Raw genomic sequence first — 16,286 nt, 5'->3', positions numbered from 1 at the left:
GGTCCTCTACTAATGTTATTTAAACGGTTCCGCTTGGTTCCACACAAGGGCTGCAGGAGCTGAAATAGTAAAATCTGCAAACGACAAATCCTTCTAAACCGCTGGTCCGATCACACAAATGTTCCTTATGTAACCTTCTACCAAGATTGGTCAAATTATACCGATTTGTCATAAAACATAGCCGACAGGGGGCGCGATTACTTTTCAATATACAATGTATGTATAAAATTGTTCTTGTCAGAAAAAGCAAGCCCAATTTTAAAACAATTTTATACAGATATTTCTTGGGTGACTATAAAATTGTTCTTGTCAGAAAAAGCAAGCCCAATTTTAAAACAATTTTACACAAATATGTCTTGGGTGACCTTTACCGAAGATTGTATAAATTGTTCTGTTTCGTCAAAAAATAGCCGCTTGGGTGTGTAGTCACATTTCCCCATATATGTATCACGGATACTTAACCCTAGCGCCACCACCAAAAAGTGGTGATAAGGAAAGCTGTCGACATTTCCGTTGTGCAGCTTTTATCGGTTTCAAAGTGCAAACAGGTGAGAACAATTTACATTTTATTCTATATTTTCATTTATTGACTTTATTTCAAAGTAGTGCCGTATAAGAATATGTTTACTACAGACTGACTGTACCTTCGTTAAAATATAACGTATATTGTGGCGTCAAGAGCTTTGTTTTCCTGATTCTGACGTTTGTACATTTTGATAACTATATGTATTCAAACTACATTTCGATGCGTAGACACACTGTAAGAACATTATCGCGCACGTAAATGGTCTAAGTGTGTATGATAATTACACAAACAATCATTTGAATTAATGAAATTTCCCTTAGAAGAAATATTCCAGTATTTTTTAAAAATGGTTGCGCTATCGTATCAGTGATGGTGCTATTCAGTGGTGGTGGCGCTGTGGCGGTGGACGGTTAGCGTTAGAATGTCTGACTGATTGATAGCCAGCATGCATTAACCTGATTCTCGTTCATAAGACAAGTTTTCATTCTAGATTACTTCAAGACCGTAGGAATTCAAGACCGTAGGAATTCACGGATATTCCTAGCATTAGTTTTAAGCTTCATGCGTTTGTCAGTGCATGTATAAACAACCTTCCAATTGGTAACATTTGTTAAAATAAGTTGTAGTTTGGGTCTTTAGTCAATAAGTTTCGAAATAGTATGTCGCTGGTTATTCGAAACTTTAACTACCAACTGCCTACCTTCGTGTAGTCATTGTTTTTACATCACGTTGTTCATTGAAATAGTTAAAATGAATAAACTTACTAAAACAGGAATTCAGTAAAAGCCTACACGTTCAATATCTTTTAATTTTGTCCGTGAATCTATCTTCAGACAATGAAACTATGTATCATTTTTTAACTGATTTAAGTTTATATATAGGGAGTATAGTAAGTATAAGTATTCAAATACCTGTGTAATATCTTAAATTTTTTTGATAAATAGCAAAGAAATTCAAACAATCTATATACTTGTGGGACAAAGTCAATGATAATACACTTGATAACCTTTCTAACCTCCCCCACCCCCACTGCCACGCCTGTGTGTTTTTAATATTATATCTGCCAATTATTGACACTTTTTAAAGAAAAATGGTCACAATGTTTAATAATATTTATTGAAATAAAACAATGATAACAGTCGGACGTGAAACTTGTGATATTTTACGATTGTTATTTTCTTACAAATTTAAAACAGTGTAACAGTAATTGGAAAGGATGACTGTTTTGTCAACATTGATTAGCGCAAATGACTCTTAGTGAACATCTCAAACTGAGAGTGTTCACATCATTAAAAAAGCAATGGGTAGAGCAAGTCTCTATTTGTGTTTTATACTAGTTTGCGCCGGGACATTCAGATGAGCAATCTAAGGCCATTACAGCTCTTTTGATTAGCAGCAATACTATTAAAAATAATTAAATTGGCGATATTTTGGACACTCCAAATCAACACACAAAACGGATACTGGTAAACAGTTAGGGACTTTAAAATTCTGTTGGTGTCGGTTGGGCGTTTTGTTAAATTTATTGAAATTCACAAGACAACATCGGGCTTTATTTATCCTGTCATATATTATTGAATACAAATATAGTGATAAATTGAAATACATTTATTGCCCTTAGACGGCTGTTTGGTACGTTGTTTCTGTATTACCGGGATGCACTTGATTCTTCCAGCAGAGCATGTATTTCTTGAAGTTGTATCTGTACCTGGAACTATTCATCGCGTACAGTAAAGGATTTATCGCCGATTTTGACCATAGCAACCAGTTCATACATTCATATGCACTTGTGTTAACACATTTATCACCGCAAAATGATACTATGATTGTTGTTAGAGTATAAGGCGCCCAACATGCAAGAAAAACTATGACCAAAATGGCCAGAAATCTCGCAGCCTTTGACTCGCGTTTTATTCGCGAATGTTCGTACCTATTTCTTGACTTTCGACTGGTACGTTTTTTGAAGGTCACTGAAATATTAAAGACGGACCAACGCTCAGGAATGTTTGCAAATTTAATTCTATTGTTTGTTCTATCAACAGTTAACATATCATCAAGGTAATGTGTAGAGTTTCCTGTACTTCTATTAATATCGTTCAATTTTCTTTTAAAATTATCAGCGCCTACTTGGTTTATATGACTAGTTTCATTTTCGTATTTGTTCTCTTGTTTAGATATAGCCGCAATTGCTATACCACGTGTTTGGTCATTCGTGTAGATTTTATCTCGTCCGCCGTTTGCATTTACAAATATTCGTTCTTCTTTGTGTTTTTCCTGTGATGACTGGAGATTCAGTTTATAATCTGAGTCCTTTGAATCCTTTTCTTCTTGAGCTTTGGATGTTATGCTATGAAGATAATCCGTTTTTGTGAAAGTTTCATTTACACCATATTCAATGCTACAGTGATTTGTTTTATCGTTTTGGTCACGGCTCGAACTGAAATCCAAGCGTTGCGTCTTTCTATTCTTTACAGTTTGAGGCAATGTTTCTTGCACGGCTACTTCTCTTACTACGTTGCTATTATCCCTTGGAACTGTAGAGGAATGAACAAGGTTGTTTTTTGTTTTGTTTTCATGACCTACTCTGCTCCTAATATGTTGGTAAATGATAATATTCAAAATCGCCAGACCACAAACTGGAATAACAAACTCAAATATTCCTGTCGTCGTTGTAAATGCAAAGTTGTATGCAAATTCTACGTCACAGTCTAGCGGTTCAACAGTTGTATAACCGACCCAATAGTTCCAGCCTATGATAGCAGGACCATACAACATGAACGACGTTATCCAAGAAATAAAAACAATCAGCCTCGCCTTAAACTTTGTCACCTTCGAAGAATAAAATGGCCCATATTTAACAAGACATAGTCTATCAAAACTAAGCGTTAAAATCAGTAAGATCGATTCTAAACATAGGGTGAAATCTATTACATTCCAAACTTTACAAAACGTGTCACCAAAGTCCCACACGAACTCTCTGATTGTATAAATGGCATAAAACGGCATGCTTATGCATCCTATTAAAAGGTCTGTGACCGCTAAATTGAATATAAAAAAGTCGTAGACTGTATGAAGTCTTTTATCTGTGATGTAAGCGAGAATTGTTATAGTATTTCCGCTTATAGCAAATATAATAAGGACTGCAAGTAAAATGGCGGATGTTATTTCAAATGCTGGTGTCATAGGAATAAAGTCATATTCGTAGTCATCATCAAAATCTTCAGAGTTTGATCGGTCTTCTTCCATATTCATTCTTCTCTATATTGATGTATCACTAAAAGGTAGAAAAGAAATGTTAGTACTAACGAAACTGATATATTGAACGTAACAAAATTGACATACTGAACGTCACAGCTGGCACTTTAACTGAAACAAAATGACATAGATATATGACTAACAATCTGTTACATAACAATTACAAGAACAAAAGATAGATCATAGAAAGAATGAAAATACCATGTGTGTACATAATTTTAATGTTCTGCGTCTTTTCTCGGTTATTAGCTTATATTATTTCATCATTGATAAACCTTCGGAAACATAGAATACAACCGAACAAAATAATGACAGACGACTCTGTTTGATTAATTGAACTGATATCGTTCTAAACATTTTTGTTCAATACACGGCATTTCGTATTGTATCCATATTATTACCTCTTTATTTAATAAATAGTTGAATCCTAGTCCCTGTAGTATCAAAAATGATACGACGAAACCTATTTACTTTGGAAAACATTTATGAATCAGTAAACACATTTTTGAAACTAAACACGGTCATGATGAAATTAAGTACAAGGCGAAATTTCAGTAAGCGTTAAGATTGTGAAAAGTAGTCCAAATAATCCTCATTTAACTTTTATTTCAACTACTAAAATAAAGCAGCTTGTTCGTAGAGCTTTGGTAGAAATGATATTATATCTTTTAGAAAGTAGTACTAGTTCAGTAACTTGTAGTTTTAAGTATAAAAAAAACATAATTAGACATAGCCATAATGCCTTGCAACTTTTTTAATTAAGAAATAAATTAATGATGAAAATCCTAATTTGTAAAGTATGTTTAATAAATGTTTATGAAAAATTACTGATACGTGAAGGTGATTTTCATTTATTCACTCAATCTGTGCAAATGCAGCTTTAATGAGTTTATAACAGAAGGAAATTAAGTGATAAAAGGCAGTAAGAGGGTTCTGTAAAATTAGTAAATAAAGCATTGATAGTACTTTCATTTGGTAAATTACCTACACTTGAATACTTTAGAAACTCTGATAAGGTATTTTCGGCGCAACCGTATTAAGCTCTTTTTCATGACCTGTACCACGTTACTAAGTTGACAAATCAGATTGCTTGGTATCGTATCTTGGGTATTTTTAGCTGTGAGAAAGATTAAAAAAAAACAACCACTACATGGTACATTAACTGGTGAGGTTTTCAGGCGCAATAGATATTAGTATGGTTTTTTGGTGACAACCTTGACTCTTGTGTGTAAATGACTACAGCAATTTTCATGCAAAGTCTTTTCTCGTTTGATAGGAACCATTTTCAGATGATTTTACTCCCAAATACAGCATTATTAGAGTAGACCTGAACGATATGGCTGAAACGGAAGTATGTATCCCGTGTTTGACTGATTTGCTGAATAATGGTTTTATTTACAACAGCTGTTTCAGTCACGTTAGAATGACTTTACGCATTACGAATTACAGCAATTTCTGCCATATTTTCATTTTCCAACTACACTGCACCGACCACCTTTTAAAAATATAATTTCTTGTTTCTTTTTAGAACTGTTGTTCGCAGATTAATAATAATAAGAATTATAATAAGAATAATTACAAATACAAAAACTCATAACAAAAGTATGTGTCATATATGTTTTTATACTTAACTTGAATTTGATACTCATATTTTGTCGCATTTATTTTGCATTATGTACACATATACATTTACAGTATTTTATTGTTGCATGTGTATTAGACAGTTGTTTTAATGTATGCATTAAATATTAAAATTGTCCGCAGGCTTTTTCAAAGCATGTCGACATTTTATTATATTACAGATATTTGGACATGTACTAGTGAAATATTTCTTGTTTACTGTTCCCGTGCGTCCTAATGTAGCCCAGTGCACGACAGGCGAAAAAGATGTTTTGTCGACAGTGCACGTCCCTTTTTATCTGAATGGATAAAAAAGCATTCGAAGAGTGATAGACAATATTTTGCCAATTTTTATTACTGTTCATTTGGGGTTATTTCTTTCATTCATATTCCATTTTGCAAAATCCAAATTTGAAAATAGATATATACAAAAAGATATATGCAAACAAAACAACAACAACAACAACAAAAAAAAAATAACAACAAAAAACACCACCACCACCACCAACAACAAAACAGGCCCCACATATATAAAAATATATTTCAAAAGAACTTCAAGATACCAAAGGGATTTCTTTGCACTATGCAGCATAATAATGTTTAAGATGTAAACATATCCTAAATATCTGATATTAATATACATACATCAGAAGATTGTATGCAACAGTGAGAGAAAAAAGGGCATTCCCAAAGGGAATTGTGTCAAATTCGAGTTAGTAAGGAAAAGACAAATGTTTCAAGTGTCATTTTTAGTAGTTTCCAGAAGGCAGATGCGATTTCAACATTTATAATAATTCAAATAAAAATGTCATTTATAAACTAATTCTTAAATTTCTTCCCAGATTTAGCTTTGAGAAAAAAAAATGAATTTACGGGTAGTTTTCGTTGTACATCAACTGGAATTTTAAAAGTATTTTCATACTAAAGATTGGTAATTCAAGAATTTAACTTTTCAAAATGCTCCAGTGCAATGTCTTTGGGACTATGTTTATGATAAAATAAGCGGTAATTCTAGTAACACGTCGAAATGTGCTAATTTTGCTGTTCATACAAATGAAAAAATAAACTTACCAAAAATGTGTCTGGAGTTAAAATAGGCCAGTCAGAATATTTTCTAAGTGTGTATATATAGATAAGTGACATGTGCATTTATATAACAAAATAAATTATACAAAACACCCGGTTCAATGGGTATATATCATTCTCAATGTTTACAAAACATTTTCGTTTTGACGTCAAATTATGTGAACTTCATTGGGAATAAGGAGGAATTTTATGAGATACCATTTATGCTGTTGTGTACGATTTTACCAAATTAGTCATATACAGGACATAAAACTGCAAGGTAGAATTTCCATGAGTAAATTTACAAAAAAGAAAAGTTATGCATAGAATTCAACTTTTGAACTGACCTGGTATAAACTATTTACGATTGATAGCTGTACGATATACTACGTACAATTTATAGTTGCACAATATAATGATTAGAGTATCAATAAATACCTGGTATTGAATATCTAGACTTTAGTTTTCATGTCTATATATTTATTTTATTTTATATAATATTTTATATAATATTATATGTTATTTATTTTATATATATTTTATTTGATTCCTGCACACTGTAATAAATATTTATTCTTAAACATTAACATAACATATAGTTTGTTGAAACATGAGTGTATAGACTTTTGTGATACAAGTTCCTGGTCGTCTGGCCCGTGTATCGATTTCACATACGTTAACCCTGGCATGGACGAGCACCTGGGTAGAAGCATCAACCTGTTTTAAACAAACTACATGGTTTCCATCCATGTCAAATTCAACACACTATGCGTAGTGTCTTATTCACAGCTGTGAGTGAGCTGCCAGTGACCTTAACCACTCGGTCACTTTGATCCATAGTTGAGCATTGGGTAAGTGTAACAACTGCCCTTTCAACCATCAGTCCTTATCACAAAAGTCTCTGATATTCTAAGGCTTTGATCTTTCTTAACCGACTTGTAACCCATAACATTTTATTTGTTATATTAATTATTATGTTGTTTTGATATGTTGAAGTAATTCATGTTTTATAGTGATTTCAGAACAATAAAGATGTATTTCGATGATGGGTCTTTTCGCTTCAGTGTCTACTTGTGCGTGACCTACTTAGCAGTGTGTGGCCTTTACTGGTTCTGCTTTGGCAGGAATTATACCCTGACATTTGAAAAACGGAATATGAGCATATATTTGACCTTTCACGTGTCGGTTGGACAGTTGTGAATTAGAAATAATTATTTTCGATTGGTCACTAGTGTAGTAGGTGGTGTATTTGAACGAAAATTTCGTGCTTGTGATACTGTACTTAAGTTCATTCAGCTTTGGTTGATCTACAGGACGTTATTAATATATCAAAACTGAAAACTGACAGCCTTAAGTTTTTATGATTTATTGCTTCAAGTCATTTCAATTTTGATTTCAAGTTTTAATTACTTTTTAAATTTAGATGTGATTTTCTATCAAACATTAAATTTTGTTGAATAGAAATTATACATAAAACTTTGAATGCTTATTTCATTATTCGTGATGTTGAATGGCGTATGATAATTATGATAATGTATAATGTTTGTATTATAAGAAGTTATGTTTATTGACGTTTAGTATTGGGATGTATGGTTAATGTACATGACTTGATACACACATAGATGCCCCAAGTGCTTCTTACCAAATAATACAAGAATATTGAGCTGACTTAGATAGATAGATAGATAGATAGATAGATAGATTTATTTCGGTAAGGAGTGCACATACATGGACAATTAAAAACAACACGTATAGTAAATACAACATGATAACATAATGCATACATGAAAATATAAATAGCCATGACAAGCACACCGTCACCAAGGATTACACAAAAAAAGAGAAAACTCTTATTTCCATTGTGGTACTTTGTGTTGGTGGCATGACATAGAGAGGCATAACAGAGTTTACATAATTGTGTGGCTAGAACTAGATGGAAATTGAAGTATGTGACTAGATGGAAATTGCAGAACTATATCAATTAAAGAATAATGTGACTAGATGGAAAATGCACAAATATATCAAAAAGTAAAATGCGAGCTTAAGTTAGAAAGTCATATGAATAGTTATTAAAACACATTAAATAGTTATTAAAACACATTAAAGTAATAATGCTAAACTGTCTAGTAAATAATTCTTTACTAATGTTTTAAAAAAAATGTAATTTCTCAGTCTGTGCTAGTCTAGCAGGCAACTTATTCCGTAGGGAAATACCGGAAAAGAAAAAAGGACTTTAACCCCAAACCTTTGACCTTTGGAACAGCAAAAGCACCTTTGTGACTTAACATTGTCCTATATGAATGCACAGTATCCTGTGGGATAAAATTGTCTCCCATATAGTCCGGTGAGAAGCCATTTTTTATCTTAAAAACATGATCGAATAATATTAACATAAAATTTTATTTATTTCAAATGAATATAACTGGCTGGTTTGTTGAAACAGATTTGTAATTCTGTCACTTACAGTTTCACTAATAGTTTAACGTGTATATTTCATTTTGTTTGTCTTATGTGAGATCTAAAAGCTATGTTTATTTCTATCGATTTTATTGTTTTAGTTACGGAAAAAATGCAGGTGTGAAATAAGAAGATTCCGTTTTGAACTGTTTCCACCGCACGTCCGGAATCTGAAAACGTATGCATTCAAACCATTAATCATTCAGGTACGTGGTGAACGTTGAACGTTAACGCCGTGAGCTCTTCCTGCCAAATATTTCCCCTTCCTATTAAATATTCCCGATTCCTGCCACATTTCTTGTCAAAGGTTCATATAGAAGAAATGGTTGTAATTTTTATCACGACAAAGATTCCAATTGGCAGCTACACAGTGCAACTTTAACATCGCTTCTGTGTGGTTTGGAGCTTGGATTTAAGTAACTGAGTCAGTACCATATAGAACAGGCGTAATCAAAATGACATTGGATTAGGGCCATGACAAGAAGTTTCTTGGCGTGTTGAGTAAGATAATGTTTCTTCCGATATAAATATTTTAACCTTGCATTAGCTTTTTGTAATACGGAGCGAGCCATGGAATCTAAAGATAGGGTCTGATCAAAGGATGCACCAAGATATTTGACAGTAGAAGTTGGTTCAATAGTTGTACCATTACATATAATATCAAGAGTTGAATTTGACCTTATTCTATGTTTAGATCCAAATAAGATTGACTCAGTTTTACCTAAATGAAGTGACAACTTATTATCTACCAACCACTGACTCACAAGATGCAGGCCATCTTTCAAAGATTTTTCTACAGATGACTTACATTTACCTGAAACAAGTATGCCAGAATCATCTGCATATAACAAAAGCTTGTTTTAACCATCGTTGACGTAAATTAAAAATAAAAGAGGGCCTAGTATGGACCGCTGTGGAACTCCACATGTAATGGGAGCAGTAGCAGAATGAGTACCAGAGACACCCACCAGCTGTTGTCTACCTGAAAGATATGACTGAAACCATCTTAAAATGTCATCACCAAGTCCTGCTAAACGAAGCTTCATAAAAAATGGAATGGTCTACTGTGTCGAAAGCCTTTTGGAAATCTAACAGAACTATACCTACTACATGACCATTATCCATCTCCATCCTTATATAATCTGTTAGATGAATTAGACATGTGTCTTATGAGAAACCGCTTCTGAACCCGGACTGAAATCTGGACAATAATTTGTTTACCTTGAAATATGATTCAACTTGGTCATATACAATCCTTTTATAAATTTTGGATACAATACTCAGAATTGAAACTGGGCGATAGATACCTACAGAAGTTTTGTCATTCTTCTTAAAAATAGGAGCAACTCTGGCTAAGTTTAGATCATCTGGTACCACACCTTGAATGTGGGGCAAAGTTATGACATGAGCAAGAGTTTCAGCAATAATGGAAGCTCCATCTTTACAAAACGGGAAGGTATACCATCTAAACCTGTAGCTTTGTTAGCACCTAGCTGAGTTAAGTATTTCAATACTGATTTTCAGAAACTAATGAAAAAGAGTAGTTATTCAAAAACACACCTAAACTGGCATAAAATTTTGTCACAAAAGATTACCAAACTTATTAACTCTAGCCGGCAATTTTTCACAAGCTTTGAGGCAACTGAAGTATAGAATGTGTTGAAAGAGTCAGCAATAGTTTCCTTATCAAACGAATATTACCATCATTATTCAGACATATGTTGGAACTGGAAGAAGATAACCCTTTCTTAGAAGGTAAGCCAAGATTTTAAGGATAGCCCACAGTGATTTGGAATCTTTTTACTTTCAAGATTTTAGTAAAAAAAGCTTTTCTTTGCCGAATCAATTAAATATTGTGTTTGTTACGTAAAGATTTAAAAGTACATAGTTTTCATCACTTCTGACTTTTTATATGCTTAAAACTGAGTCTCATCGGGTTATTGCATTTAATATATCAGCATCCATCCATGGTTCTGTTCTTTGTTTGATACGCAATTGCTTAACTGTGCAATATTGTTAAACAACTGACTAAAAATGTTCTTAACTGTTCCAAAGCTTCAGATGCATTGTCGCAAGTATAACACTCTTCCAATCCACAGCTAACAAGTTTGCTTGAAAATCTTCACTACTGCAGTTTTTCATGGAACGTGTTGTAAATATTATTATGCGGTCCGATGAACACTTTTGAAACCTTTCGCATACAAAATATCATGTTGTGGTCACTGAAACTAGACTCCAGATTGTGAAATATTTTTCGGGTCTGACACTAATATCAAATCTATCGTAGAAGATGTTAAAACTACTTATTCTTGTAAAATCAGTTATCAGCTGTATGAAATTAAAATATCATAAAAGAACTAAAAGCTGAAAGTAGAGAGCACGATTTTGAAGACTTACAGACATCAGTATTAAAATCTCTAATAAAATTCTTTGCTTCTTAAGGATGCAGTTGGAGTTTAAAGGAAATGATGTGGTAAGCTAGAGCTTTGCGAATTATTTGGCATTGTATTACTTGTATAATATACTGTCACAAGATTGATTTTTTGAAATCTAATACTCATCGTACATTTACAGTTTCTAGGGGACTTTTCATATTTGTCAATAGAAATACATGAAGAGTTTTACCTAAATGAAGTGACAACTTATTATCTACCAACCACTGACTCACAAGATGCAGGCCATCTTTCAAAGATTTTTCTACAGATGACTTACATTTACCTGAAACAAGTATGCCAGAATCATCTGCATATAACAAAAGCTTGTTTTAACCATCGTTGACGTAAATTAAAAATAAAAGAGGGCCTAGTATGGACCGCTGTGGAACTCCACATGTAATGGGAGCAGTAGCAGAATGAGTACCAGAGACACCCACCAGCTGTTGTCTACCTGAAAGATATGACTGAAACCATCTTAAAATGTCATCACCAAGTCCTGCTAAACGAAGCTTCATAAAAAATGGAATGGTCTACTGTGTCGAAAGCCTTTTGGAAATCTAACAGAACTATACCTACTACATGACCATTATCCATCTCCATCCTTGTATAATCTGTTAGATGAATTAGACATGTGTCTTATGAGAAACCGCTTCTGAACCCGGACTGAAATCTGGACAATAATTTGTTTACCTTGAAATATGATTCAACTTGGTCATATACAATCCTTTTATAAATTTTGGATACAATACTCAGAATTGAAACTGGGCGATAGATACCTACAGAAGTTTTGTCATTCTTCTTAAAAATAGGAGCAACTCTGGCTAAGTTTAGATCATCTGGTACCACACCTTGAATGTGGGGCAAAGTTATGACATGAGCAAGAGTTTCAGCAATAATGGAAGCTCCATCTTTTACAAAACGGGAAGGTATACCATCTAAACCTGTAGCTTTGTTAGCACCTAGCTGAGTTAAGTATTTCAATACCTGATTTTCAGAAACTAATGAAAAAGAGTAGTTATTCAAAAACACACCTAAACTGGCATAAAATTTTGTCACAAAAGATTTACCAAACTTATTAACTCTAGCCGGCAATTTTTCAACAAGCTTTGAGGCAACTGAAGTATAGAATGTGTTGAAAGAGTCAGCAATAGTTTCCTTATCAAAACGAATATTACCATCAATATTCAGACATATGTTGGAACTGGAAGAAGATAACCCTTTCTTAGAAGGTAAGCCAAGATTCTTAAGGATAGCCCACAGTGATTTGGAATCATTTTTACTTTCAAGATTTTAGTAAAAAAAGCTTTTCTTTGCCGAATCAATTAAATATTGTGTTTTGTTACGTAAAGATTTAAAAGTACAATAGTTTTCATCACTTCTGACTTTTCTATACTGCTTAAAAGCTGAGTCTCTCTGGGTTATTGCATTTAATATATCAGCATCCATCCATGGTTCTGTTCTTTGTTTGATACGCAATTGCTTAACTGGTGCAATATTGTTAACAACTGACATAAAAATGTTCTTAAACTGTTCCAAAGCTTCAGATGCATTGTCGCAAGTAATAACACTCTTCCAATCCACAGCTAACAAGTTTGCTTGAAAATCTTCACTACTGCAGTTTTTCATGGAACGTGTTGTAATATTATTATGCGGTCCGATGAACACTTTTGAAACCTTTCGCATACAAAATATCATGTTGTGGTCACTGAAACTAGACTCCAGATTGTGAAATATTTTTCGGGTCTGACACTAATATCAAATCTATCGTAGAAGATGTTAAACTACTTATTCTTGTAAAATCAGTTATCAGCTGTATGAAATTAAACATATCAATAAAAGAACTAAAAGCTGAAAGTAGAGAGCACGATTTTGAAGACTTACAGACATCAGTATTAAAATCTCCTAATAAAATTCTTTGCTTCTTAAGGATGCAGTTGGAGTTTAAAGGAAATGATGTTGGTAAGCTAGAGCTTTGCGAATTATTTGGCATTGTATTACTTGTATAATATACTGTCACAAGATTGATTTTTTGAAATCTAATACTCATCGTACATTTACAGTTTCTAGGGGACTTTTCATATTTGTCAATAGAAATACATGAAGATTTATATAAACATATGTCAATGCACTAGCAAAAGCTAGCATAATCTTTATTATCAATCATTAAAATTCACAGAAGTCAGACTTACATACGTCACTTATATTAACATGAGTTATATCATTTGATACTTCCATAAACGAATAAACATCCTGCTCGTGATAGATTCGGCGTGTTAAAATACCTAATACTGATTTGTCAAGTCGGTGACATTTTCCTGCATTAATTTTTCTGGCATCACAGTTATGTATAGTCTCGTCGGGTGCTATGCAGTTTTTGTCTAAAGCGCATCTGGCCCATGCTCGAATTATTATTCTACTAATAGAATTGAAATAAACAATAATAGAGCGTCCGTCCGGCTCAGACAATAATCTGAATTTGCATCTGTCTTCACCAAGGTACTTGAAGGTTTTGATGTCTGTATGTTTTGTAAGATTGTGTAATTTGTCTTTTGGAGAATAATTAAAGACTAATCCATACTGTTTAGCTTCTTCAAAGACATTGTCGGCATCAAATGTTTTAAAACGTACCGATGTATCAACCCACCACACAAAACCAAACTCCATCAGCATTATCTAAAAATAGAACAAATACTAGTATTTAGTACACATAAGAAACTATTCATTCGCATTATTTAATTATCTTCTTTATAAATTATGTGCATTTTGTTCATTTATTTTGCTCAATTAGACTTGAGTTAAGTTACAGGATTTTAATGGTAGAAATCTTCATATCACCAAATAATATTACAACAGGGTTACCGATACCGTAAACTACGGAAAGCTTTTACTAAATTTTACTACAGATCGTCTGAACTTGGTCTTACACTCCCGGTATAGTATGGAGATGTAGTTTATAAAATTTGAAAAATTAAACATGATGCTTATTTTAATCGAATATTTGTAAAATTTGTCAAAAAAAAAAATTATCAAAAGAGGATATAATGCGAAGATCGTGAAGCACAGTGCATGTTTGGTGACTGACCCTCTACAGTTAATCGCTACGCTTTCCTATTTGATGGTGCGATGACTAATAAAGTGTAAGACTCCTTGATGCTTTTCGCCTAAATCCTACAATAAACGGACGGGTACAGATGAGTACACTGGTGTAATTATACCTTAGATTGGCCCTAATTTTATGTTTTACGTGATATGATCTGGTATTTTGTCACTTATGTAACAGCCTTTCTCAGCGCGGAGTGATCTTATTTACACTGTCTTGACTAACTAATTAAAATAGGGTAAATGCGAGGTTGACATGCCCTAAACGCGTTTAAAACCCCCAGTTTCCTTTTCATACATTACTGACCGTTCCAAGGCGGTGCCCCTTTTTTCTACTTGTTTTCTGTCCGTCTCGTACTTTGTGTTGTTTGCGTCGTCTTGTTTGTTGTTAGCGTTTCTTTTCTCTTTCTTCTTACTAACCCCATCGTCCCATCCCATCCCTTCCCCTTGCATTTATGCTCCCTTACATTTGCTGCCTCTCTCCATTTACCGAGAGTATGTATAGTTCCCACCATAATTTTGACCGCCGGTCGTCCTGTGTTTATGAGCTGTGCCCCAAAGTCTTGTTTTTTTCTTATTTTTCTGTTTGTTTAGTTTTGTGTGTGTGTGTGTGTGTGTGTGTGTGTGTGTGTGTGTGTGCGTGCAATATTTTTCCGTTACAGTTTCTTTTTGTTGTGGTCATACTTTGCGATGCATGACTCTATAGCTGTGTTTGGGGTGATCTTTGCTTCCGGGAAAACTACCCTTACATCTTATCTTTTTGATTCTGGCTATTTGCAATACTGTTACCGCTGAAGGATTATGAGTAAGCATTGCTATCTACCTGCATCAGTATTGGTTTCCATGCCATATATTTTATTGTCTTTACGTGTGGGGGAAACTCGTCGAATGGAAATTCACGTATCTCAAAAGGCATTCCCGAATCCTGTTAATAATAAAATGATTTCCAATGAGAAAATTATAAAGAACATCAAAATTAATATTTTACGCGTTCTTTTAATGATAATGCTTGTGACATTATTTATGATATTGTTTGTATAGAAATAAAAATATAAAGATAATAAATGAATTCACGAAAATATGTATATATATGATTAATCTTCTTGCAAATGTTAGATATTGATTTTCCACTGAATGTGTTTGTGTGACATACTGGAATGCAGTAAACATTTCAGCTCCCTTTTACTGAAATAACTTTTTAAATTTGTTATTTTAAAGGCAGTTAGTTCTTTATCTTACAAACACTGCAAACTCTGGGCTTATTCTAATTAAATTTCTTCACAATATGCTATTGATAAAGCCTTCATTTGCTCCATTAGAAGTAAAATGCAGACACAGATGTATAAATTACCTTCAAAGATTTCCTTTCAGTTCGTGTCATCCCGATGTCATATATTATAAAACCTATTTTATCGCCTTTCTGCCTGCGTGCAGCATTATAATGGTAAGAGTGCAACAACCTTGGTAATAGGGGAATATACCGGCTTGACAGGGCTGTAACAAGCACGGGATAGTTCTGTCTTTTGATTGGCTGGGTTAGATTGCCTCCAATTATCCACATGTATCTGTCTGCTGTTCCACCGGGATAGTTTTCAATAACTTTAAGGTTTTCTTCTACTGTGTCATAAAACTTGTCACTACACCCTTCGTCTAAAGCTATGAAAAAGTACATATATGATATTAAGGTTTATCATAATCACTCGATTATTAGGGCGCGATTTCAAAGTAATATTTAATTTTGATCAATAATATTTTAAAAATAACAAACAAAAGCAGTACTTACTTATATCTTAATTTTTCATAAATAACCTGTGTCCAATAGCTTACAT

The 16,286-nt window shown here is 33.4% G+C and overlaps 1 protein-coding gene across 1 annotated transcript; it reads right to left on the bottom strand.

The window, feature by feature from the left end:
- Positions 1–1,975: 1,975 nt before the first annotated feature.
- LOC123558646 (histamine H4 receptor-like) lies at positions 1,976–3,856 on the bottom strand. The gene has a single exon (XM_053544765.1). It carries the CDS (start codon positions 3,776–3,778, stop codon positions 2,144–2,146), a length of 1,635 nt encoding a protein of 544 aa, XP_053400740.1. The 5' UTR covers positions 3,779–3,856; the 3' UTR covers positions 1,976–2,143.
- Between the last annotated feature and the right edge of the window lie 12,430 nt (positions 3,857–16,286).

Source organism: Mercenaria mercenaria, chromosome 5 (assembly GCF_021730395.1).
Source record: "Mercenaria mercenaria strain notata chromosome 5, MADL_Memer_1, whole genome shotgun sequence".
NCBI classification, from domain to species: Eukaryota; Metazoa; Mollusca; class Bivalvia; order Venerida; family Veneridae; genus Mercenaria; species Mercenaria mercenaria.
Note: the sequence above shows the minus strand (reverse complement) of the source record. Positions and strands in the feature narration are given on the sequence as shown.